Here is a 27,504-nt window from a genome sequence, read left to right as displayed (position 1 = left end):
TAGCATTGATGCACCTATTTTGCAATTGAGATTGTCCTTCAATTTTTCCTTCCTTATTCTATCTTTGTCTGATCTTGCTCTGTAGTTTTGCTGGTTCATAAAATGACTTAGGAAGTAATTTTTATTTATTCTCTGGAAGAGTTGGTGTAAGGTTGGATTTCTCTGATCCTTGAAAGTTTGATTTAAATCTCCCATTGAGCCATCTGGGCTTGGTATTTTCTTTGTGACAAGATTTTTACCTACTTAATTTTTCTAATGGTTATAGGAATATTAAGGTTTTATATTCCTTAGTAGGTCATATTTGTCTAGGAATGTATATATTTCATATAAATCTTCAAACTATTGTCATAAAATTTATAATATTCTCTTACCTATTTAATCTATACAGAATCTGTGGTTATGTTCCTCTTCTTATTTCTACTCAATCTTATTTGTCCTTCTGGTTTCTTTTCTTGACTAATCTTGCCCACAGATTTACAAAGAACTGTCTTTTGACCCCATGCATCTTCTTCATTATAATTTTATTTCTATTTCAATAATTTATTCTTTTATGTTTATTGTTTTTATTCTTTCATGTTTATTGTTTCCTTCTACTTTCTTTGGATTTATTTTCTGTTCTTTGGCTGACTTAAGATGGATGCTTGTTGACTTATTTTGAGCCTTCTGTCTTTTTTAATGTAACACTTAAAGTTATAAATTCCGAAAAATGGCGGAGTGAGGTGATCCTCTGTAAAGCTCCCCTGGAATTTACAAAGAATCGAACAACAAAAACTCCACAAAGGACTCCCTGCACAGCAGACAGGCAAGACGAAGAGGCCCACTACCGACTGAAATCACCTACAGGTGGGAGATTCGCGCGAGTGGAGGGAGGAGGAAAGGGAGAGGTGCGCGGAGACGGAGCCGCGCGGGCGCAGGACGCAGACCTAGCTCAGTGTGCCGAGCTCGCTGCCTCCCGGAACTACCGCAGCTGCGGGAGAGGGAAGAACTCGGACTGCTAGGGCTCCGCTTGTGGCCCACGGGGCTGAGGGGACAGCATATAACACAGCTGAACCCAACGCTCACGGCAGAGACCTCGGAGAAAAGACTGAGGGAAAAAGGCTGAAAACGGTAGTTTAAGCCCGCACTGCCGAGCAGAGAACGGAGCCTTAGGCACTGAGACTAGCCGCCCCCTCCCTCCCCTCCCAGAGCTCGCCCCGCCCCCACCTGCCCGGTGCTAGAAGCAAAACAGTAGCAGTGTCAGATCAAAACAACAGAAAATTTGCTATTTTGAGAACTGTGTACTGCAGACACAAATTCACAGCCCAACTAGTTCCGGCAAAGGGGAGAGAGCTGTGGAAGCAGGATCGGCTGTGGTGGTGGTCGCCGCCATTGCTCTGGGCCACCTCTCACAACTCACCCCGCCCCTGACCCCACCTATTTGGGCGGATCCCTGCAGGAGTAAACAGAACTGCTGAAACATACGGGCTCTGAATCAGGAGCTGGAAGAGCTTTGGAACATCAAAAGCTCTCCGCATACCCCCCGGGACACTGCGCCCTGTGACCTAGATGAACTATAAATAGAGGAGAAGCCCGTCTCCCAGGGAATCCCCCCATTGTGTGAGAAGTTGGAATAGTGCAGAGAAAACAGCACTACCGTGTGGGAGAAGAAAAATAAGTTGCAGTTGGAGAAATAATAAAACATTCTACCAACAAGTACTGGCAAACAAAAGAAAGACCGCTTTCTATCAACCTGTTGCAGAAGTCACTCCTGTAGATGTCTAGGAAGAGAAATAGTAAACCAGTAATCGCCATGAATAACCAAGGCAACAAGATAGCTCAGAAAGAAAGTGAAAAATCTCCAGAGAAGGCACTTAAAGATACAGAAATATGTGACTTAAATGACAGAGAATTCAAGATTGCAGTTCTGAAAAAACTCAACGAGATACAAGAAAACACAGATAGGCAGTTAAATGAACTCAGAAACTCAATCAAAGAACAGTATGAGCATTTTACGAAAGAGATTGAAATCTTAAAAAAGAACCAAATAGAATTTCTGGAGATTAAGAACTCAATAGAAGAAATTAAGAATGAAATAACCAGCTTAGGTAGTAGAGTTGACCAGATGGAGGAAAGAATCAGTGACATCGAAGATAGAAACCTGGAAATGACACAGATAGAAGAAGAAAGAGACTTGAGACTTAAAAGAAATGAAAGAACTCTACAAGAACTTTCTGACTCCATCAGAAAGAGCAATATAAGAATAATGGGCATACCAGAAGGAGAAGAAAGAGAGAAGGGAACAGAGAATATATTCAAACAAATTGTCGATGAGAACTTCCCAAATTTGTGGACAGAACTGGACCCTCGAATCCAAGAAGCAAATAGAACACCTAGTTACCTCAATCCCAACAGGCCTTCTCCAAGGCACATTGTATTGAAGCTGTCTAAAATCAACGACAAAGAATCCTCAAGGCAGCCAGGGAAAAGAAGACGGTAACATACAAAGGAAAGCCCATTAGATTATCATCAGATTTTTCAGCAGAAACTCTACAAGCCAGGAGGGAGTGGAACCAAATATTCAAACTATTGAAAGAGAGAAATCATGAGCCAAGAATAATATATCCAGCAAAGATATCCTTTAGATATGAAGGAGGAATAAAGACCTTTCCAGACATACAGAAGCTGAGGGAATTTTCTAATACACGACCTGCACTACAAGAAATACTAAAGGAGGCTATTCGACCACCATCAACAGGGACAATTTGTGGCAACCACAACTCAAAAAGGGGGAGAGTAAAGGCCTGAACCGGAATATGGGAATGGAGAAAGTAAGCGTGCTGAAGAAAATGGAATACTCTAAATATCAAACTTTCTTTTACATAAACTTAAGGGTAACCACTCAAAATAAATCCAGAATTGAAATATATACTGAAATAAAAGAAGAAACAGAGGGAAACATCATAGAATACCACCACACAGAAATAATAGACAACAACAAAAAGGCAAAGAAACAATGGAGACACAGCCTTACCAGAAAACTAAAGATAGAATGACAGGAAATCCTCACATATCAATAATCACCCTAAATGTAAATGGACTGAACTCACCAATAAAAAGGCACAGAGTAGCAGATTGGATCAAAAAACTAAACCCAACCATATGCTGTCTACAAGAAACACATCTCAGCTACAAGGACAAGCATAGACTCAAAGTGAAAGGGTGGAAATTGAGACTCCAAGCAAATGGTACCCAGAGAAAATCAGGTGTAGCCATAATGATATCAGATGAAACAGACTTCAAGGTGAAAAAGATAACAAGAGATAAAGATGGACATTTCATAATGGTGAAGGGGACTGTACAACAAGAAGACATAACAGTCATCAATATTTATGCCCCCAATCAGGGAGCACCGAAATACACCAAGCAACTACTAACAGAACTAAAGGGAGAAATTGACCAAAACACAATTATACTAGGGGACTTAAATACATCATTGACAGCTATGGATAGATCATCCAAACAGAAAATAAATAACGAAATAGTAGCCCTAAATGACACATTAGATGAAATGGACATAATTGACATTTATAGAGCACTTCATCCTAAAACATCAGACTATACATTCTTTTCTAGTGTAGATGGAACATTCTCAAGGATAGACCATATATTGGGACATAAAATCAGTCTCAACAAATTTAAGAAGATTGAAATCATACCATGCATATTCTCTGATCACAAGGCTTTGAAATTGGATATCAACTGTAAAAAGAAAGCGGGAAAAAACACAAATACATGGAGATTAAACAACATACTTTTAAAGAAGGACTGGGTCAAAGAAGAAATTAGAGAAGAGATCAAAAGATACATAGAAACAAATGACAATGAAAATACATCCTACCAAAATTTTTGGGATGCAGCGAAAGCAGTTTTAAGAGGGAAATTTATCTCATTACAGGCCTATCTCAAGAAACAAGAAAACTCTCAAATAAATAACCTCATGTTACACCTTAAAGAACTAGAAAAAGAAGAACAAGTAAAACCCAAGGTCAGCAGAAGAAAGGAAATAATAAAAATTAGAGCAGAACTAAATGAAATAGAGAACAAAAAGACAATAGAAAAAATTAATGTGACAAAGAGCTGGTTCTTTGAAAAGATTAACAAAATTGACAAACCCTTGGCTAGACTTACTAAGATAAAAAGAGAGAAGACACTGATTAACAAAATCAGAAACGTAAAAGGGGAAGTTATCACGGACACCACAGAAATACAAAGGATCATCCAAGAATACTATGAAGGATTATATGCCACCAAATTCAACAACCTAGAAGAAATGGACAAGTTCTTAGAAACATATAGCCTTCCAAGGCTGAACCATGAAGAACTGGAAAATCTAAACAGACCGATCACCAGTAACGAAATTGAATCAGTCATCCAAAACCTTCCCAAAAGGAAAAGTCCGGGACCAGATGGCTTCACTAGTGAATTCTACCAAACCTTCAAAGAGGATCTAATACCAATTCTGCACAAACTCTTCCAAAAAATTGAAGAAGAGACAGTACTCCCTAACTCATTTTATGAGGCCAACATTACCCTGATACCAAAACCTGGTAAGGACAGCACAAAAAAAGAAAACTACAGACCAATATCTCTAATGAATACTGATGCAAAAATCCTAAATAAAATTCTAGCAAATCGAATACAACAATGCATTAAAAAGATTATTCATCACGACCAAGTGGGGTTCATCCCCAGGGCACAAGGATGGTTCAACATCCGTAAATCCATCAATGTGGTACATCACATAAACAAAATAAAGGACAAAAATCATATGATTATATCAATTGATGCAGAAAAAGCATTTGACAAGATACAACATCCATTTATGATTAAAACACTTAATAAAATGGGTATAGAAGGAAAATACCTTAACATAATAAAGGCCATATATGACAAGCCCTCTGCTAATCTCATAATTAATGGAGAAAAACTGAAGCCCTTTGCTCTACGTTCAGGAACACGACAGGGCTGTCCCCTATCACCTCTGCTTTTCAACATAGTGTTGGAAGTCCTTGCCAGAGCAATCAGGCAAGAGAAAGAAATAAAAGGCATCCAAATTGGGAATGAAGAAGTTAAATTATCACTCTTTGCAGATGACATGATGCTATATATAGAAAACCCTGAAGACTCCACCAAAAAGCTATTAGAAACAATCAACGAATACAGTAAAGTTGCTGGCTACAAAATCAACGCACAAAAGTCCATTGCCTTCCTATATACTAACAGTGAAATCTCAGAAAAAGAAATACAAAAAACAATTCCTTTTGCAATTGCAGCAAAAAGAATAAAATACCTAGGAATAAACTTAACCAAGGATGTGAAAGACCTATATGCTGAAAACTATAAGACATTTTTGAAAGAAATTGAAGACACAAAGAAATGGAAAGACATTCCGTGCTCATGGATTGGAAGAATCAACATAGTTAAAATGGCCATATTACCCAAAGCAATATACAGATTCAATGCAATCCCCATCAAAATCCCAATGGCATATTTTAAAGAAATAGAACAAAAAATCATCAGATTTGTTTGGAACCACAAAAGACCCCGAATAGCCAAAGCAATCTTAAGAAAAAAGAACTATAATGGAGGTATCACACTTCCTGACTTTGGCCTGTACTACAGGGCCACAATAATCAAAACAGCATGGTATTGGCAGAAAAACAGACACATAGACCAATGGAATAGAATTGAGAACCCAGAAATAAAACCACATAAATATGGACAGATAATTTTTGACAAAGAAGCTAAAAACATACAATGGAGCAAAGACAGCCTCTCCAATAAATGGTGCTGGGAGAATTGGATAGCCACGTGCAAAAGAATGAAACTGGACTGCTATTTGTCACCATGTACCAAAGTTAATTCAAAATGGATCAAAGACTTAGGCATAAGACCTGACACAATAAACTGCATAGAAGAAAACATAGGTACTAAACTTATGGACCTTGGGTTCAAAGAGCATTTTATGAACTTGACTCCAAAGGCAATGGAAGTAAAAGCTAAAATAAATGAATGGGACTATATGAAACTTAAAAGCTTCTGCACAGAGAAAGAAACCATTGACAAAATAAAGAGGCCACCAACTGAATGGGAGAAGATTTTTGCAAACAGTGCCTCCGATAAGGGGCTAGTATCCAGAATATACAAGGAACTCATGCAACTCAACAACAAAAAAACAAACAACCCAATTGAAAAATGGGCAGAGGACTTGAAGAGACATTTCTCCAAAGAGGACATACAAATGGCAAATAAACATATGAAAAAATGCTCAACATCACTAATCATCAGAGAAATGCAAATCAAAACCACAATGAGATATCACCTCACCCCAGTCAGAATGGCTATCATCAACAAGACAAATAGTAACAAATGTTGGAGAGGCTGTGGAGAAAAAGGAACCCTCATACACTGTTGGTGGGAATGCAGACTGGTGCAGCCGTTATGGAAGGCAGTGTGGAGGTTCCTCAAAGAATTACGAATAGAATTGCCGTATGACCCAGCAATCCCTCTCCTGGGTATCTACCCAAAAAATCTGAAAACATTTAGAGATAAAGACACGTGTGCGCCAGTGTTCATTGCAGCTTTGTTTACAGTGGCCAAGACATGGAAACAACCAAAATGTCCTTCGATAGATGAATGGATAAAGAAGTTGTGGTACATATACACAATGGAATACTATTCGGCAGTGAGAAAAGATGATATAGGAACATTTGTGACAACATGGATGGATCTTGAGAGAGTAATGCTGAGCGAAACAAGTCAGACAGAAAAAGCAGAGAACCATGTGATTTCACTGATATGTGGTATATAAACCAAAAACAACAAAAGAACAAGACAAACAAATGAGAAACAGAAACTCATAGACACGGACAATAGTTTAGTGGTTGCCAGAGGGTAAGGGGGGTGGGGGGGGGTGAGGGTAAGGGGGATCGAATATATGGTGATGGAAGAACTGACTCTGGGTGATGAACACACAATGGGATTTATAGATGATGTAATACAGAATTGTACACCTGAAATCTATGTAATTTTACTAACAATTGTCACCCCAATAAATTTAATTAAAAAAAAAAAAAAGTTATAAATTCCATTTGCAGTACAATTTTACCTACATGTCACAAGCCTTAGTATGCAATATTTTGATTATAATTTAGTTCTAAATTTTTTAATATCCATTATGTTGTGTTTATATATATTTAATTTTCCAAATATGGGGTTCTTCTAGTTACATTTCTGTTACTAATTTCTAACAATGTGGTCAGAGACTGTGATATATGTAATAACAATGTCTGAAATTTGTTGAAGCTTGCTCTATACACTACAGTATGGTCAGTTTTTGTAATTGTTCTGGACACTTACAGTGGTACCTCGGTTTTCTTTTTTTTTATTATTAAATTTATTGGGGTGACAATTGTTAGTAAAATTACATAGATTTCAGGTGTACAATTCTGTATTACATCATCTATAAATCCCATTGTGTGTTCATCACCCAGAGTCAGTTCTCCTTCCATCACCATATATTTGATCCCCCTTACCTTCATCTCCCACCCCCCACCCCTCTTACCCTCTGGTAACCACTAAAATATTGTCTGTGTCTATGAGTTTCTGTTTCTCATTTGTTTGTCTTGTTCTTTTGTTCTTTTTGGTTTATATACCACATATCAGTGAAATCACATGGTTCGCTGCTTTTTCTGTGTGACTTATTTCGCTCAGCATTACTCTCTCAAGATCCATCCATGTTTTCACAAATGTTCCTATATCATCTTTTCTTACTTTGTTTACAGTGGCCAAGACATGGAAACAACCAAAATGTCCTTCGATAGATGAATGGGTACCTCGGTTTTCGAACGTAATCTGTTCCGGAAGACCGTTGGAGTTCTGAAACATTGGAAAACAGCCGACAGCTAGGCCTCAGGATCTTGCTGTCAGCCATGTGATATGTTGGACTTCTGAAATGTGTTCGAAAACTGAAGCATTTATTCTGGGTTTACGGCGTTCATAAACCGAAATGTTTGTCAACGGAGATGTTTGAAAACCGAGGTACTACTGTATTTGAAAAGAATATGTATTCTTATAACTGCTGGGTGTAATGTTCTGTACATGCTTATTTGATCAAACTTGTTAATTGTTTTATTCAAATCCACTGTATCTTCACTGCCTTGTTTGTTTTTTGTTTTTGTTTTTGTCTGCTTAATTTATCAGTTACAGAGATAGTTGTGTTAAAAAATCTTCCGCTTTGATGGTAGATCTTGAATTTCTCCTTGTACTTCTGTCACTTTTTGTTTCATATATTTTAAGCTTATGTGAGCATACAGAGTTTAACTTTATATATCTTCCTGGCAAATTGAAGCTTTTAGCCACACATTAAAGATCTTCTTTATCACTAGCTGTATTTCTTGTAGTAAAATCTGTTCTATCTTATATTACTGTAACTAAACCAGTTTCCTTTGTATTATATTTGCCTGGTGTCTCTCATTTTATCCTTTGGCTTTCAGTCTCTCTCTGCCTTTATGTTAGGAGAAATTTTTATAACAGGCATAAAATTGAAGGTTTATCTACCTTACTGTATGTCTTATACCTGAAGGGTTTTGTTCATTGACATCTATTCTGCCATATTTAGATTCATTCCTACTATTTTATTATGTACTTTCTATTTGATCTTTTCCTTTTTTTTTCTCCTTTCTTGCCTGCTTTTGGGTTGAATGTTTGTTTGCTTTTTTAATGTTTTCTTTTGCTTTTCCTCTTTCTTATTCCATTTTTACCTTTCTGCTAATTTGCATGTTGTACTATCTAGGTCTACTGCTCTAGTGGGCACTGTAGCTATTTTAATAAGCATCCTTAAAAGGGATAAATTTATCAGTATTGTTACTCTCCTCACAATCAATCCAAAAATGTTAGAATAGTTTGATCTCAGGTGTTCATCCATTGAATTACATTCTGTTATTCCCAGTAATTTCAATTGTTCTCTATTTGTTTAAACTCCAAAAATTATACTTTATTTTTATATATTCAATATTTATTTAATTTAACTACATATTTACTGATATCTTTGTTCTTTACACTACAGACCTGTTATCTACAGTATATGCATTAGAAGTTCCTTTAATAAGGGTTTATTGGTGGAACCCTTTCATTTTTTTCTTTGCTTGAAAATGTATACATTTGTTCTTGGAAAAAAAATGGTTTTGTGGAAGAGAGAATTTTAAGATAACAGGTATTTTCTGTGAGTCTACTGAAAGTGTTATTCCACTGTGTCTTGCCTTCCATTTTTGCTGTTGAGTAGTCAGTCAGCCATCGGTCTAATGTTTTTTGTTTGTTTGTTTTATTTTGTAGAAATCTGTCTTTACTCTGAAACTAATTTTAAGAGTGTTTTTGGTCTTTTTAGTATTCTGCAGTTTCATATTGAAGTGCCTGTGTGAGTTTCTTTACATTAATTCCACCTGGAATTTGTCAGGCTTTACATTTGGTGTCTTTCAGCAATTCAAGAAAATCCTCAGGCAGCATCTCCTCAAGATTGCTTCTTGCCCTTTCTCTCTGTGTTCTGGAGCTCTTATTACACTTATGTGAGATCTTTTTCTTGCCCTCATGCTTTTTTAACAATTTTTATATTTTTCAATAACTTCTCCACTTTTATCATACAGCAGCCTAATTCTGTCTTTCAGCTTTTTCTAAATCTCCTGTTTAATCCATTCAACAAGATTTAATTTTTAATTATACTTTCCATTTTTAGATATTCTACTTGGTAATTTTGTAATTTTGCTTGCTCATTTTATACCCTCTTGTTCTTTGCTCAAATTTTATGGCTTCTATTTTATTTATTTATTCATTTTTTAAGTTCTAAAATACATTAATTAGAGGATATTCTGAAGACAACTTTTGATTTGTCAGCTTAAATATGGTTTGTTTCTTCATGCCACAGATTAAAGGCAACATAAAGCCCTACAGAAAATTATTAGCGTCTTTCTCCTAAAATTGCCCATTATCATAGCACAGTATGATCATTTTTGCTTTGCTAAAATACATATGAAAAGTTTTTCCTATGCTTCTTTTCACAAAGTAATGCCACCGCAGGCCATAATTTTCATGTTATTCACCTCAATAAATTTTGTCACTTCTCAGAATCCATCATTTAATAAGAAGGTCCACGCACTATCGCAGATTCTGGGCATATCTGAAAAGCCTCTGAAATTGCCTCCATTCCTGACTTGGAAACAATGCTGAATTTAAACTTGAACATAAAGCTGGGTCGGGGGAGGGGCTGTGACCTACTGAGACTGTAAGAGCTTATCTAGGCTTCTGGAGGGTGATTCCTAAAGAAAGCATTTCTGTCTAAGCTGATATATCATGCTTAAAAATATGAAGCTATTTTTCTTAGTCTTGAATTGATGTCCAAGAAATTGCAGGGAAAGCACTTTCTCCTGCTATGTGAGTCAAGAACAATGAAGTAAGATGCTTAAAAGAGAACTCTTTTTGTGGCCTTTAAATATATTAAATATTGCTATTTTATGTTCTGCATCTGAGTTCCAACATCTGAAATCGTCACAGGTTTAATTTTGCTGTTTCTGCTGGCCCCTACTCATGGTGACTTCCTTCCTTGTGTATTTTGTGACTTTTGATTGTAAAAATAATGTTCCTTGGATTTTATCTATGGGAATCCTTTGAGGATTGGATTCTGCTTGCATTTCTCTGGAAAGGATTTGTATTTGTCTCTGCCAGTCCTCAAGGGACTCCTGCAATCCCAGACCACTTGTACTTCAACTTGCCCTGTGGTCCCCTTAGTGCCCAGGTTAAGGCAGGTACGTTTCCGTACTGTCCTTTTCTGTGCAGCGTATGTATTTCTTGTTCACCCTTACGGTATTGCGACTTCATGGGCAGCTTTCTATTAGCCCCCTCACCTTGTATGGGTCCTAGGCGGAGTCACTTGTTCCCCACATGCCATAAAGCTGTCAAAAGAGAAACTCAAGGTCTCCGGGGATCAGTAGAAACTATCACATGAAAGCCAGCTTTGAACCTTACTTAGTTCTTGCTCTAACTACATTTTCAGCCTCTGGAGATTCATTAATTTCATGTTACTTTAGTGATGCATTTTGAAGTGATTTTGAAATATTTGCTTAAGCATATTAATTGTTTTAGCAGAAGGGTTATTCATATTACCATGTACATCAGACAGCTAGAAACAGAAGTCCATGAGTCTCCAACTTTCTCTGCAGTCACCATTGATTTTCTTATGGCCAATTACTGTGGCAATTATCAGCTCTCATCTTACTTGTATTTCACAGCAGGATTTGACACAACTGATCACTCCTTTCCCAAACAGTTTCTTTCTCTGGCTTTCAGGATACCTTACTTTTATTGTTTTCCTTCTATTTTACTGGCTATGCCTTCTTGGTCTCCTTAGCTGGGCTCATCTCTTCTTCTAGATTTCAAAATACTAGAATTCTTGATACCTCAATCCTGAACTGTCTTCTCTATCTACATTCTATTCTGGGTGACATCTAAGCCAACAACTTAAATCCATCTGTTTGCTGGTAAGTACCAAGTATATATTTTCACCCCTGTCAGGAACTCTAGACTTACATTCAACTGCCTATAAGTGTCTCACTTAGGTGCCTGGTGTCTGTGACGCCCCTCATACCTAACATGTTTAAACTTATTCTTCTCCCTCCAAGAAAAGCTGGTCTTCCCCAGACCTTTAAATGGCATCATCATTTGCCCCATTGCCAGGAGTCACTGTTGATTTTTCTCGTTCCCTCACACCTTTTCCCCCAATACATCAGGGGGCCCCACTGGCAATACATGCAGAATTATCTTGAATCTGACTACTTTTGACATCCACCATCCAGTTCAAAGACAACATCTTCTGTCTACACCTGGGTACCAACCGTAGTCCCTAAATGGCCTCTATTCTTGATTTCCCATCGCCAATGCCACCACCACCATCACTACCGCCTCCAGCTAAAACCTGTTCTCTGCCAGTTACTGATCATTTGGAAAATATGAATCAAGTCATGTCATTCTCCTTCTCAGAGTCCTTGTGCTTAGAATAAAACCTGGGCTTACCATGGTCAGTAAGGCCCTGCAGTATCTGGCCCCTGTCAATGCTCTGACCTCTCCCTCCATGCTGCCTCCTTTCCACTTATGCTTCCACCACGCTGACTTTTTCCCTTTTACTCAAACAAATCAAACTTAATCCAGTCTCAGTGCCTTTACTCACGCTTCTCCTTCTACCTGGAAAGCTCTTCTCCCATTTCTTCCTGTGGCTCACTTCTTCACATCATTTACATTTCTGCTCAAATATTCTCTCAGGAAAAAGGCCTCACTGAGTGCTCCATATGAAATAGCCCTCTTCTTAGTCTCTATCTCTTTATCTCATAGCACTCATCTCTATGTGAAAGTATACAACTGATTTTATCACTGTTTCCTATTTACTTTTCCCACTAGAATGTAAACTTCATTAGGGCGGAGCCTTTGTTTATCTTATGTATGATTCTACTTTCAGAACCTGGAGACATGCTAGGGGCTCAGAATAGATAGATGCTCAATAAACATTTTTGAATGAAAGAATAAATCACATTTAATTCTTATAATATCCAGTGAAACAGAAATGATCTTTCCAATCTTATAGGTGAGGACACTGAGTCTCAGTGATGCTAAATGACGTGGCCATGGTTACACATCTCCTAAGTGTCAAAATCTAACCCAAATGTGTATGATTTTAGAGGTCACAGTATTTTTTTTTTTTTTCAGTTTTTTTAACTTTTCACTTTGAAATGATTTCAGACTTACCAAAAAAGTTACAAAAATAGTACAAAGAGGTCTCTTTTGGCTTCAGTTTTCCCAAGTAATAACATCTTGTGTAACCATAGTACTGCAAACCAGGAAGTCAATATTGATATAGAACTGGTAACTAATCTACAGACTTTATTCACGTCACCAGCTGTCCCACCAACGTGTCATGTCTCCTGAGTTCCCTGCAGCATGGAGGTCTCAGTCTTTGTCTTTCATGACTTGGACACTTCTAAAGAGGCCTGTATTCTTATGGGATAGTCACTGCAGCGTGCTGGGCCCATGGAAAGTTTTCTGTAACAATAGCCATTATTATTGGAGAAATAAATGAATCTTCCTTTCCAGCAGTGGAAGGAAAATGGCTCCTGATGTTCTCTTTGTTTGTTTTGCTTAGCTTGGCTGACCTTGAAGTGTTTATAAAAAATAGTGAGAGCAGCCTGCTCAAGGAAGTTGAAAAAGGAGATTTCAAAGGATTGGTTGAGGTAATGGGACAGCTCCTGGCTCTTAAGGAACGGCAGAGCAGCACCGACGAGATGTTTGAGCCCTTAAAGCAAACTATTGAATTGCTGAAGGCCTATGAACAAGAATTGCCAGAAACAGTGTTTAAGCAGTTAGAGGTCAGTGCAAAGTTTATGTTTTCTTAATAAAAGAAATAGAGGGACAGTTTCAGGATTTCAGAGTGAGGTGAGCTGGCTTGAAGTAATGAAAAACAGGTTTGGCGACAACCCAAGGTCCATGTTTTGGGACTGTATGTGTAGTGTATGTGTAATGTCTAGCACATGCTTGAAACTCAGTAAATATGAAACAACATAATACTGGAGATACCTGGGAGAATTGATGTGGATGAAGTGTTTTGGTTTTTTTTCCAGAATTAGGGCTGAACCAACTTTTGCATTCAGAGGAAAAAGTCAGGTCTGAGAAATGTTAACGTGCTCTAAGAGGAAATGTGGGACATATTAAGTTGGTGCAAAAGTAATTGTGGTTTAAAAGGATAATAATTGCAAAAACTGCAATTACTTTTGCACCAACCTAATAAAATAACCAAGCACTTTTGAAAATATGGAACAGGGCACAGATTACTAGGTTAGAGGTTAGGTCAGGAAGAATGGTGTTGAATCTGAAGTAGGTAATAATGAGGGGAGCAGGCAACCAGGGAGCTAAGTCAAGGAAGGGGGACTGAGAACAGCCCTGTGATACCGGGACATTGTCACATGGCTTTGTCACAGAGGTGGAGACACCTGGGTACTGTCTGACTTCAGGACTGTGGGGGCGGGGAGCACATTGTGTGTCTGACCACACTGAGGTCTCCTTTGCAGGAGCTGCCTGAGAAATGGAGCAACATAAAGAAGTTGGCCATCACTGTGAGGCAGCGTGTGGCCCCCCTGCAGGCAAACGAAGTGGCTCTTCTCCGCCAGAGGTGTGCGGCCTTTGAGCTTGAACAGAGGCAGTTCTGGGAGAGATTCCACAGAGAAGCTCCCTTCAGGTATGGGCCCAAGTTGTCACTGCTGCCTCCTTTCCTTTAAACATGGCCGTCTTTGAGTCACTGATGATCTTTGCATTGAATTTGTGTATTCTTTTAGCAGATGGTGGCTAGCTAACAGTCTTCTCCCCCATTTAGGTCCATTGGTAAGAACACAGTGCTGATGTGGGCAGAGTCCTACCATGGTCCATGTGAGATGACCAAAGGTTGTACAAATACTTTGCCTTAAAAAAAAAGGGCTAGAACCTTCTGTGTCTCCAGGCCTATGAAGGGATTTAATATGATAAAATTACTAGAGGGTTTTAAAAAAATAAATTTGACATGTAACATTGGGTAAGTTTAAGGTGTACAGTGTGTTACTTTAATACATTTATATGTTACAATATGATTACCGATGTAGTGATATTTATCACATTACATAATTACAATATATTATTGTCTATAGTCCTTATACTGTGCATTAGTCTCTATGGCTTATTTAGTACTCGTTATAAGTCTGCACCCTTAAATACCATCACTCCTATTCCCACCCCCTGGTAACCCACCGTTTTATTCTTTGCTTTTTATACGTTTAACTTTTTTAGATTCCACATATAAGTGATATCACACACTGCTTGTATTTCTCTGACTTATCTCACTTAGTTTAATATGCTAAAGGTCTATGCATGTTGTTGCAAATGGAAGGATAGCCCCCTTTCTCATGGCTGAATAATATTCTACTGTATATATGTACCACATCTTTTTATCCATTCATCCATTGATGGGCATTTGGGTTGTTTTCACATCTTGACTGAGTATTGTGAATAATGCTGTGATAAACATGGGAGTGCATATATCTCATTGAAATCCTGTTTTCATTCCCAAAAAGTGGAATTGCTGGGTTGTATGGTAGATCTATTTTTAACTTTTTTGAAGAAACTCCGTATTGTTTTCCATAGTGGTTGGACCTAATATTACTAGGTGTTTACTAAACTGTTAGTATTCTAAGTGCTCACGGACTCCTTTCGGTTTCAAAAAAAAAAAGCTGATAGGATTTAAAATAATGTTGGAAGTCATTTTGGTGGCCTAAAGGAAGGACTGAGGTGAAGGGTTTACTTCAGGGTGTGCTTTCTCTACTTTGTATTGCTCGTACACCTCCCTACTTGTGATTAAGGGTCTTTGCGTAAACAAAACAGGTACAGGGTAGGCAACCCCATTCACATGTGCCCACATGCACACACATGGGTTCCTTTCTCAGGGGCTTCCTCCCTTGGTGGAGACGCCTGCCTGGGGTCTGCTCCTCGTCCACTGCCCAGCACCATGGTCTCCAACCAGGAGAACACGCTGGTTCTGAATTGTCCTGTGTCTGCTGAAATGCTGGGTGAAATGGTTACTCTCCTCTCACTCCAGTTCCAGGATTTGCTCTCAGTTTCCCTAGCTGAGCTTCTTGCTGGCTCTCCTCTGTAGTTTTATATACGTAGACAAGCTTAGAAGTCTTTAAACTTGAACATGCCCTATGTAAAGAGGGAAGAACTTTTTCATTTTCAAGGGTTACTTACTCACAGAAATATAATATTGAGAGATACAGGTTAACCCAACAAACAAATCCAAAAAAGTAAAAACAAAACCCTACAGCTCTATTGGAAGGAAATACAGTATAATGATTAAGTACGTGGATGCTGGATTCCGGCTGCTTAGTATCTAGTCTCAGCCTACAACTTACTGTGTATGTCAGGGAAGCTACTCAGTATCTCTGTGCTTCAGTTTCCTCATCTGTTAAATGGGGTTAATAATAATATTCACCTCATTAGGTTGCTGATAGGATGAAAGAAATACTCTTTGCAAGTGTTTAGCATAGAGTCACCAACCATCTTGGTTTTCCTGGGACTCATGGTTTCAGCACTGAAAGTCACACATCCGGGGAAGCCTCTCTGTTTCAGGCAAACTGGGACTGTTGGTCACTCAGCATGGCACACAGTAAGGGCCTATCTACTCTTATCATTCATGTATTATACAAACATTTATTAAGCAGCTGCTATCTCCCAAACATTATACTTGGGGCTACAGAGAACAGGATGAGTATATTTAGAGTCGGAAGGATAGCTGTGTAAACCATGCTTAAGATATATGCACAACATAGGACTCTAAAGCAGTGTGCGGCCATGTTGGCTGAAAATTTGAATCACCTGGGGGAGCACTTAAAGCTTCCAATGTGTAGTCTGTCCTAAGGACCAACTAAATTAAACTCTCTGGGGGTGACTCCTGAGCATCAGTAGTTTGTAACCCTAAGCTCCTCAAGTGGTTCCACTGTGCAGCCAACTTGGAGACTGCTGCTCTAGGTGACGTAACTGGTTTCTTTTTAAGCAGTCATGCCAGGGCGTATGACTCCATATGAGTCTGTATCCCTTTAGAATAATTGCCTTCAGAGCTATGCCCTTGTTCCAAAGAAACATTTAGTGCTCAGAACATTTGTGGAGCTCCTTTTGGGACTTTCCTTTTAGAGTCTGAGACCCATTCTTTTGACTTCTCCTTTGGCATGCAGTTGACGTTCTGAAATTCAGCACAGATCATGCAGAGCCAAAGCTGGTGAGGGAGGTGGGTTACCAAGCGGGGTGGTACTGCTTTGTGTTAACAATAATCACACTGACTGCAGCAGCCATACAAACAATGACACTAATGTTAGGTTGGTGCAAAAGTAACTGCAGTTTTTGCAGTTGTTAACCTTTTAAACTGCAATTACTTTTGCACCAGCCTAATAATACCTTTGCAGCAACTGTCTCTTCAGAAAATTTCAAAAGAGGAATTCCAAAGATGTTTGGTGCAATATCTTCCCAAACAGACTTCTGAGACTGCTTGAAAGGAAACAACACTTATTTGCTGGTGTGTTTTTATGTATCTGTTGGAAATCTGGTGTCCCTCCCTCTTTCGTAGTTACATCGTGTGAGTGTGTGTGTGTGTGTGTATCAATCAGCTGGCAGTGTTTTTTTCATTTGATAGCTGCATTGTTTTTTTTTCTTCACACTTGGATCTGCTGGCTATGAGGATATTGCTACTCTTTGCTGGGTTTCCAAATTCACATCTGTTAATTTGACATGCAGATGAATCTTTGCAAAAGAATGCTTTGAAAAGAACTGCACACAGTGTGGAAAACCAAACGTTACTGCAATTTTGATGTATTCCTCTTCTTGTCAAGAAAACCGTCAGGACTAGAGCAGCACTGTAGATTTATTGCTAAAGGGAATCTTAGAGGGTATCAGCTTATGTTTTATTTTGTTTCTTAGCTGGGTGTGTGTGAATGTGTGTTTAAAATTTTTAGGTACTGTGTGTGTTTAATGAGTTTAATTCTGGTTCTTTCACTTTGAGATCATTTACGAATTTTAAAGTGCAGACCCTGGTACATTTCTCCGTGAATGCAAGTTTCTGCTCTTGATTAGATTACAGGTTAAGCTCACATTGATTTTGTCTCTGAGGAGGAAAAAGAAAGTGAGTGTCTCATTAGGCCCTTGTAGTCTGACAGGTGCTGGGTGAAGTCAGGTTGCTTGGGTTGAGGTTCTTTCTTCACGTCCAAGGCAAGTTTTACTTTCTCCTTTATTTCTTAACTTTAAACTGTATCAGCATATTCTTAGCTGAGCTCTCTCACTTCACAGTAATTGACTAAATCATCATGCTGAGATTCAAGGACTTTGCACAACTTTTAAAATTGGAGACAAACTCTCTCTCCCCTTTGAGTGAAAGGAATGTTCCATACTTCTAGCTGCATTCTCTTCTTTAGTCTTCCTGGCCTTGAACAAGGTCTTCCTGACCTTAAGGACCGATGCCATGACATGCAGTCTTCTTACCCACATCAAAACCAGGGTGATCCAGGGGTTTCTTAGCTAAAGTTTTTGATTCCTCTGAGCTCCAGCTCAATGGAGAGCTAGTGTTTTCAGCTGACTGGCAACTAGGTTCTCTGAACAGTTGGAAGAGCTGTGTTGGAGACACCCTCTCATTGGGTGCTTTCCTGCATGACAGCTAAAAAAAGCAAGGCTTTCCAAATAGCTCGATGCTACAGACATGAGGAAAGAAGGGCTCTGTCTTGCTTGCACAGTGTCTGTTGTCTATAGCTGGAGAAAAGAGCTGGCTATATTATCATTAACTCTCCCAGGGCCATATCAATATCCTAAGACTTATTAGTTCCGCTTGACCCTGTTCTTCCAGTTAATCTGACTCATTCACTGATTCAAGACTTTTCATAGGTTCTGGTCTCAACAGTGGAGTTCGCAAAAAATGATGTAAGTGCTAGAATTTTAAGATGATACACATTCCCTCAAGCCTCAAGGACTCACAGCCTCAAGGACAACTTCAAAGATCAGTAATTAGACATGTTCATTGGGTGCCAACTCTAACCCCCACTGAAGAGAACAAAAGTTCCCCATGAAGATGGTGCTTGAGCCAATAGGCAAATGAGAATTAACCACTTGCAGAAAAGAGGCGTGGGAAGTGAGGATCTTCTGGGCCAAGGAAGCAGAACATACAGTGGCACAGAGGATGAAAATGTAAGAAGTAGCTGGGGAACCGCATGTGTGTATGGCTGGAATGCAGGAAGTGGGAGATGAGAATGGAGAGGTCCATGTGCCCAGGTTTGGACTGTGACCACCCACTGAGGAGCCTAAGCTGAGAAGGACGTAATGTAAATACCACACTCTCATGCCTGTGAGGAGCAGGACAGGGTGAAACAGACTCAAGGCCAGGAGCTCCATGGGACAGTGATTGCAACTACCCAGGTGCGAAGCCGTAGTCCTGAATTGAAGCAGTGGCGGTGAGAATGGAGACAGGAGAATGGATTCGGGAGGGAGAATCAGCAGGATTGATTAAGTATGGGAGGTGAGCAGGGAGGAGATTCTAGCATAATTTTCTACGTTCTATTTCAGACAGCTAAGTGGAAGGTATTGTTTTCACTGCTCACTGACATGGGAGCCACAGAATGGGAAGAAATGAAAGATCACAAATTCAGATCAGACATGTGCTTTATGATACCTGTGGGGTATCAAGCAGAGGTGTGCCATCGTTCATTGTATATACAGGTGTGGTACTGAGGTTAATTCTTACCAACTGCCAGCGTCCTGAGAATTAATTTAAGTCACTTTTCCATTCTCTCTCTCTCTCTCTTTTTCTCTCTCTCTGCTCATGTCTAGGTCAGGTTGGAATCAATCACTTTTCTAAGATCACACACATGAGCACCGTATTTCCATTTCTCTTCATTCTAGTTTTATTCATCTGACTTTCCAGACATTTCTCTTTTAGATTAAAATACTTATGCATTATTATTTCCATTTCAAAGACTTACTACACCCTTTTCTCTCCTATTACTTTCCTGTTCTTATGCTGTATTGCTCCCTCAGGGTTTGGAGAACGGTTTCAAGTTTATTAGGCACATTAATCAGGTCTATGAATATCGTGACAATTTGCACTAGAGTTTTAAAATGGGAAGAAGGTTACCTGCCCTCGTGTCCAGAGGTTCCTTTCACTACTTAGGCCAAATTAACTTTTATGTGTGCTCAGCTACAGGAAATGACTGTCCACAAATTTAAACGATAAATAAAAATTATGCTTCAGGGTAGATGAAGTTTGGAATATATTTGACAAATGGTCACCTCTTACAAATATTTGAGGAACTGATATTGATTTAAGGATGTTCATATGTGCTGAGGAAATGGTTAGAAAGATCATTTGTTTTCTGTGTACACCCCCAAACACTCTAATAGCTCATATCTTACCTAATAAGTTATTCCTCAATTATACTCCATTAATAAATACAATGTGGGATTTTAGAATTTGTCTGATAGAGCTTGCATTGGAGAGATACAAGCTGGAAAAGAGGCTAAGTTCACTTTTCAAGTTCAGTCTAGTCAAGATAAAAGATAGAATCTACATACACCAACAATTAGTCTTTGGAAATGAAGAACAAGCAGAAGGACCACTCGAGTGGCAATCTTTTCTGCTGGACCACTTGCCATGAGGACATTCCCTTTCTTTCCTTCCACGTTTTTTTTCTACTGCTCTTATGGGGAGAAAGCTCCTGGCCTATATAAATAGAGGGCCCTCTTCAGCTCTGAGAAGGCCAACCTTGTGTTTTGTTCTGCAACACTTGGGAGCTGGAGAACGGTGCGGGGCAATGATGTTCAGTCTCCCTCTCATAAGATGTAAATCCACAATCATAGCACATGGGCCAAAAACTATTTAGATTGAACAAGCAGGAATCAAACATAGCAAGCATCAAAGTTAATCTGACACTAATTTAATGGTATGCATGACCGTTATTGTGTTGCATGGTAATTAGGCTTAAGTAGTGAGCAGTTCAGGTAAATGGCTTTAATTAGGATTACTTGCCATCCGTCAACTCAAATATTTCCAAAGACAACCAAGAGAAGAGGCAGTTCAAGAAAAAGAGTTTGTATGTCATTCTCTACCTTTTTCCCTTCCCCTCCACACCCCACCAGGCAACATGTGCACACACACACACACACACACACACATACACACACACACACACACACACACACACACACACACACACACATGATCGGAGGAAATAGCCAATTGTCTAGTCACTCATTTCTTCTCAACTTTCCCCTTGATGATACACCCTGTGATGCTCTGATCTGATTTTAGAGGACCATAGTATTCACCCTTAAGTCAGGGTATCCCCAATATCTAGCCCTCTAAGCTCACAGAAACGAGAAAACCTGAGATTGGAGATGGGGAGAAATGGTAAAGGGAGGTTAGGGGAGGAAAATGAGGCTGCTTGAACACATGGGTTCTGGGTGCTCCTGACCAAAGAGATGTTATCTGCCCATGTGGGTTCCTTTGCAGGTAGAGTTCTTAAGTTGGAGGAGACGCTATACCAGGAATGCAATTCTGGAGGGATAAAGTAGTGAAGATCAGGAACAGTGGGAGTGTGCCATCAGCATCAGAGACGTGATGACGATGAGGAAACGTGAACTAAACTTGTAAAGCTGGCTATAGTGCTTACAGAAGTCCAAGTACAGAACCAGAGGCTACCCCTGGATGAGGGAGGGAGCAGGCCAAAGGGGGGAAGGAACAGATCAAGAACAGCCTGGCAGAGGGACTTAAGAGCCTGCCTTGAGGCACATAGTGAAGCAAAGCAGCAGTTACTATATAGCGCTTTGGTGGGGGCTTTGTGCTCAGTCTTCAAGTGGTTCTTGAACTTGGAGACACTGTTGCCTGAAAGTGGTGCTGGCCATCAGGGTGAGCTTCACCACAAGGAACACCAACCTGGCCCATTGCAACCCCCCAAGGAGTTTGAAAAATGCCCTCACCTGGGTCCCACCCCCAAATATTCTGATTTACTTGGACTGGGGAGCAGCCTGAGCAGGGAGATTATTTAAAGGTTCCAGGAGATTCTAGTACACAGCCACACTGAGAGCCACTGCCCTGGAGGGAGCAATGTCAGACTGGGACTTGTAAGTGCCAGCTCTCTCACTTAAAGTTTACCTACCTACCACTAGTAGCTGTTGTGAGTATGTCTCTGGGCAGGAATTGGGCCAGGGCACTTCTGTGGCTATGGCCACCTGGAGATGGGTCGATGATGTCACAGTTGTATCATTGTGACACACGCGGCTCCTGAGATGGGATTGGCCAGGAGGGCTCTGGATAAAAGCTGCAATGCCAGATTGGGACTTGTAAGTGCCAGCTCTGTCACTTAAAGTTTACCTACCTACTACTAGTAGCTCCTGGCAGAAGCTTTGACTTTACAGCCTCTATAGGTAACAAGACAATGCTCTTTGGTGTCGAGTTGTGTGGGAGCCGATAAGTGGAAAGAGAGTACAAAGGGAGTTTGAACAAATGGGCGTTCTCCTCTACACCTGGATGGGGGAGCTGGGGAAGTGGAGGATGAGAGTATTTTTAACTCCTGGGATGTGAAGAAAGGATCCAAGCTTGATGTTCCTCTTCAGTTGCCTTTCCTCCGACTGGTTATGCTCATCGTATTCCAATCTTCCCTGAATGTCTTTTCTCCCAGGCTTTGTTGAAAATCACTGCTGTCTGCTAAAATACTCAGCATCTAAAGGACTGAGCTGGTGTTCCTTTGGTGATTTTAGGAAATGGGTACTTACTGGTGTGCTGTACTTACAGAGGGACACCTTGTGTTTTGTAGGTTTGATAGCACTGACCCTCATCAATTGCTGGATGCCAGGCATATTGAGATCGAGCAGATGGAATCCACTATGGCCTCCATTTCTGATTCTGCCAGCTTGTTTGAGGTCAACATTCCTGACTACAAGCAGCTGAAGCAGTGCAGGAAGGAGGTCTGCCAGCTGAAGGAGCTCTGGGACACAATTGGCATGGTGACCTCCACTATCCATGCCTGGGAGACCACTGCGTGGAGGAATATTAACGTGGAGGCCATGGAATTGGAGTGCAAACAGTTTACTAGGCACATACGGAACCTTGACAAGGAGGTCAGGGCCTGGGATGCATTCACAGGCCTGGAAAGCACCGTGCTGAACACCCTGACCTCCCTGAGGGCAGTGGCTGAGCTGCAGAATCCGGCCATCCGGGACCGGCACTGGAGGCAGCTGATGCAGGCCACGGGCGTGAGCTTCACCATGGGCGAGGACACCACCCTGGCACACCTCCTGCAGCTCCAGCTGCACCACTTTGAGGACGAGGTCAGGGGCATTGTGGACAAAGCTGTGAAAGAGATGGGCATGGAGAAGATCTTAAAGGAGCTGCAGACCACCTGGGCTGGCATGGAATTCCAGTACGAGCCCCACCCGCGGACCAACATCCCCCTGCTGCGTTCGGATGAGGACCTCATTGAGGTTCTGGAGGATAACCAAGTTCAGCTTCAGAACCTGATGGTGTCCAAGTACATCGCTTTCTTCCTGGAGGAAGTGTCAGGCTGGCAGAAGAAGCTGTCCACAGCTGATGCTGTCATCTCTATCTGGTTCGATATGCAGAGGACATGGTCTCATCTGGAAAGTATATTTATTGGATCTGAAGATATCCGGGCTCAGTTGCCACAGGTACGTGCTAAGGAAACCCTGCTCTCTCTGTTCCCTTACCTGAGTCAAGGGAAGAGCACCCTGTTCCTGCATCCTCTAGCTCTTTCCTCTTCTGCCCGCCTGCCCTGGCTTCACTCAAACGCACCTCCACCAACCACGATCTTACAAGCCACCAAAAGTCAGGCAGCGGAAAAGAGAGAAGGTGAAATGCACACCAGTCAGTCTGTTTGTGGACAGGTGGGAAAAGAAAGGAGAACTTATTTTTCTTTTTTAATGTGTATACAAGAAAGGAGATCAAAACTATTACTACTGCAATTTGGGATGAGCTACACATGGGTTTCTCTGCAGATAATTACAGTGCAGGTGGAGACTAGAAGGGAGCATTCTTTCCAGGCAAATTCAGGTTCCTTCTCAGCAGTGAGCCATTCTGTAAACCTCTGGCCTGTGCCAAATTTTAAATACCAGTTTTCAGCTAAATAGTGAACAATGAATTTCTCTAAAATATGCGTTCTCATTATTACCTTCCCTGTGGTTGATTGCCTCTTGTCCTAATTAATGTGCCACTAACTTACCCCCTCAGTGGACTCTAATTCATTAAAATTTTTTTTTTTTTTTTTTTTTTTTTTACAGACTTTATCTCTTTAGCATAGCAAATTCTTTGCTTACAAATCAGTTTGCCTCCAAAATGTCACATGTTGTCCAGGCCTTGCTTAAAAGTTAAAGCACATTCCATTAAAACATTAATTGTCCCAGTTCATTCCACAAAATCATATAAAGGTTGTACATTTGGAATGAAAAATAACAGAAAACAATTCTGTTATGGCTGTTATAATTAAGCCAATTTAACAAGCCAGATTTTATTTATCTCCAGTGCTAGTGACTGGAGCAGGTTTACTTAGAAGGAGATGAGGACACAGGTGGAGAGTTTTGTAGAGACTTTAATTAAACATAATAAAGAATTAGTACCATCAACTTCTCAAACATAAGTTTGTGTTAAAATGTGTAAATATACATTTATCTTCTTTGTATTAGCGATACAATAATAGAGATAATTTCAAAATATGACAAAATTAGTCATACTCTTATACTCTGACTCATAACTGTTTTCATTCATTATGAATATTTCCCAACTTTTATTGACATGTATACATATTTTAACATAACTCTTCGTGGTGTAATTATAATTTTCTATTCAGCTCCTTTTATTCAAACATTTATACTAGATATTTTTGGATGCTTCCATAACATTGATAATTTTTCATCTTTATTTGGAGCAAAATCTCTCATTGAGAAATTGTAATTTGCTTTACCCTACCTTCTTGTTTTTAAATCTTCTTAGGAGAGAGGTATGGGTTACAGAGGTCTGGAGCAGACTGGGGCTGTTGGGGCTGTTGCTCCTAACTCTCCCACTTGCAGCTGTGGGAACTTGGGCAAGTTACTTAACCTCTCTTGGCTTGGTTTCCTCATGAAAATTGGTATAATACTAGTACCTACTTCAGGAAAATAGTTAAAATAGTGCACATAGCACAGACCATTATGGTTGTTGTTATGTAATAATAATACCACAGCTCTTAGCAAGTGACAGGTAAGGGACTAAGGTGCTTTGCATATATTATTGTCTCAGTCATTTCAACAACACTGTGAGGGTGTGTGTGTTTTGGCAGAAATGATGATATCTAATCAACTTTGAAATCATTTGCTCAGGAAAAACTCACTTTGATTATAGTAAAAACTTATATATGGACCTAGAAAGAGCATTGAATCCACTATCTACATGATTTGGTATTATGTTTTATGTCAACAGCTCTCAAAGTGTGGTCCAGTGACCCCTGAAGGGTCCCTGAGACCTTCTCAGGGGATTTTCAAGATGAAACCTAGCTTAATAAAAATGCTAAAATGTCAGCTTGTAATCTTTGATGGCAGCGTAGATAAACACTGTGGTAGCCTCCTCCTGTGACCACATTAAAATTACAACTAAATTATAGAGCCATTAACCTGGAGAACCATCTGAAGTATAGCTGAACAGAAGGTTTGTAACTAAAAATATAAAGAAGCCACGTCAAGACTGGTCAGAGTGATGGAGACATGGAATGGCTGGCCCCACACCTGTGTGTAGCAGTTGAGAATCAGAAGGGATATCCTGCAGAGTTCCCCCCTGCAGGAATGAGGGACCCCAGCCCCACACCCAGCTCCTCAGCCTGGAGTACTGCTGCAGAGAAGAGAATCCCCCACAACATCTGGCTGTGAAAAACAGTGGGGATTCTGACCTTCAGGATGGGACAGAAGGATTCAGGAAATCCTGACGTCCTCTAAAAGGGCCCATGCACAGATTCACTTGCTCGCAGGCACTCACCCTGGGCTCCAGTGGAGGGACAGTGACTCAAGAGGCATCAGAGATATACAGGGAGAGACAGAGTTGAGTGGCTTCAGAGAGAGGACTAGAGGACAGTCGCTGTTTTCCCTGTGTAGAATCCTTCTCCTGGACAGCAAGCAGGTAGGTGCCATCTTTTTCTGTGTTGAGCTGTCCTCCACATGGCCAAATCTGAATCTTCACTGGTCTGGTGAACTCCGCTTGATCCACCCTGGTGACTCCCCGGGACCTGCCCCACCCAACTTGCCCAAGACAGGAGACCCTTTCTCAATGAGCAGCCAATTATGCATTGCGCTCTTTCATGGACAACTCCCAGGGGTCCTCAGGCCCCAGGTGGGTGGCTTGAGGTGTACTCTTGAGACTTTTTGCTGAGTAGCTCCAGACTCACACCTAGCACCAAACCAGAATCTACAGTAACCTAGTGAACACCACTCATCACACCCTGGTGACTACCTAAGACCTCGCCTCACCCAACTCATATACTGCACGAGGATCTATCAGTGGCTAAGTCTTAAGGGAGCTGTCGGTTGGCAGCAGGCCTTGGGGTATCCTGGCTTTTTGAGGCGCTACCCCAGGCCTAGTACTGGTGGCAGCCAACCTCGGTTCTCAGTGTGGCATCTCCCATGGCCTCCAGGTTTAGCACAGGCAGTGACCAACAGCAGGTTGCTTTGTAATACCTACCAGGCATTCCCTGGCCAGTCACAGGCAGTGGCTGAATGGGCCTGAAATGGAGACTCTCACGAGAAGCCCCACAACCAACATACTTGGAGGTTGGCTTGAGAGCACAGCAGAGCACTGCCAAATTAGCCCCACAAGCAGCAGACCCAAAGGTGACCTCAACAGGCACCAGAGCCTGCTGTGCCAAATCCCGCCTGTGGTATAGGTCTTCCTCACAGCAGCCCGTAAACTGTGGATGTGGTCAAACCCCATAGCCAGTCAGCCTGAGGGTCAGTCCCTCCCAGTGATCTGCCAGTAGCAATCAAGGCTGACCTATGACAGGAGGGCACACAAAACCCACAAAAGGGACATTCTTGAAGGACCAGGCACAGGTGAACAAAGAAACTGTACTACTACGTCTTACAAGGAACCTACTACATCAGGCTACCCAGCCAAGACTGGAAGACATAGCAGATTTATCTAATACATAGAAACAGACACAGAGAGGCAGCCAAAATGGGGAGACAAAAAAATATGTCCCAAATGAAAGAACAAAAGAAAACTCCAGAAAAAAAGAATTAAATGAAATGGAGACAAAGAACGTACCAGATACAAAGTTCAAAACAATGGTTGTAAGGATGCTCAAGGAACTTAGAACTTCAACAAAGAGATGGTAAGCATAAAAAAGGACACTGAAATTGTAAAAAAGAACCAGTCAGAAATTAAGAATACAATGACTGACGTGAAGTATGCACTAGAAGGAATCACAAGCAGACTAGATGAAACAGAGCATTGAATTAGTGATTTGGAAGACAAGGTAGCATGAAACACCCAATCAGAATAGCAACAAGAAAGAAAAATAATTAAAAAATGAGGATGGTTTAAGAGACCTCTGGAATAACATCAAGCTTAACAACATTCATATAATAGGGGTACTGGAGGGAGAAGAAAGCAAGGGATTGAGGACCTATTTGAAGAAATAATGACTGAAAACTTTCCTAACCTGGTGAAGGAAATAGACATACAAGCCCAGAAAGCACAGAGAGTCCCCAACAGGATGAACCCAAACGGGCCCACACCAAGACACATTATAATTAGAGTGGCAAAGGTTAAGGACAAACATACAATCCTAAAAGCAGCAAGAGAAAGGCAAATAGTTACTTACAAGGGAGCTCCCATAGATTGTC

At 40.5% G+C, this 27,504-nt stretch overlaps 1 protein-coding gene across 3 annotated transcripts in view; it reads left to right on the top strand.

Annotated features, from left to right (window-relative positions):
• DNAH9 (dynein axonemal heavy chain 9) overlaps window positions 1-27,504 on the top strand; it is a 316,438-nt gene that overhangs the window by 61,569 nt on the left and 227,365 nt on the right. For all 3 annotated transcript variants that reach the window (XM_088801911.1, XM_088801910.1, XM_088801912.1), the window contains exons 18-20: window positions 13,220-13,442; window positions 14,142-14,308; window positions 22,440-23,310. In XM_088801911.1, the coding sequence (XP_088658037.1) occupies window positions 13,220-13,442; window positions 14,142-14,308; window positions 22,440-23,310 (1,261 nt within the window). The remainder of the gene's footprint in view (window positions 1-13,219; window positions 13,443-14,141; window positions 14,309-22,439; window positions 23,311-27,504) is intronic.

The sequence above is a fragment of the Rhinolophus sinicus genome, chromosome 12 (assembly GCF_057876585.1).
Source record: "Rhinolophus sinicus isolate RSI-liver-muscle chromosome 12, RSI-T2T, whole genome shotgun sequence".
In the NCBI taxonomy this organism is placed as follows: Eukaryota; Metazoa; Chordata; class Mammalia; order Chiroptera; family Rhinolophidae; genus Rhinolophus; species Rhinolophus sinicus.
The sequence above is the reverse complement of the archived record's forward strand: the minus strand, read 5'-3'. Positions and strand labels throughout refer to the sequence as shown.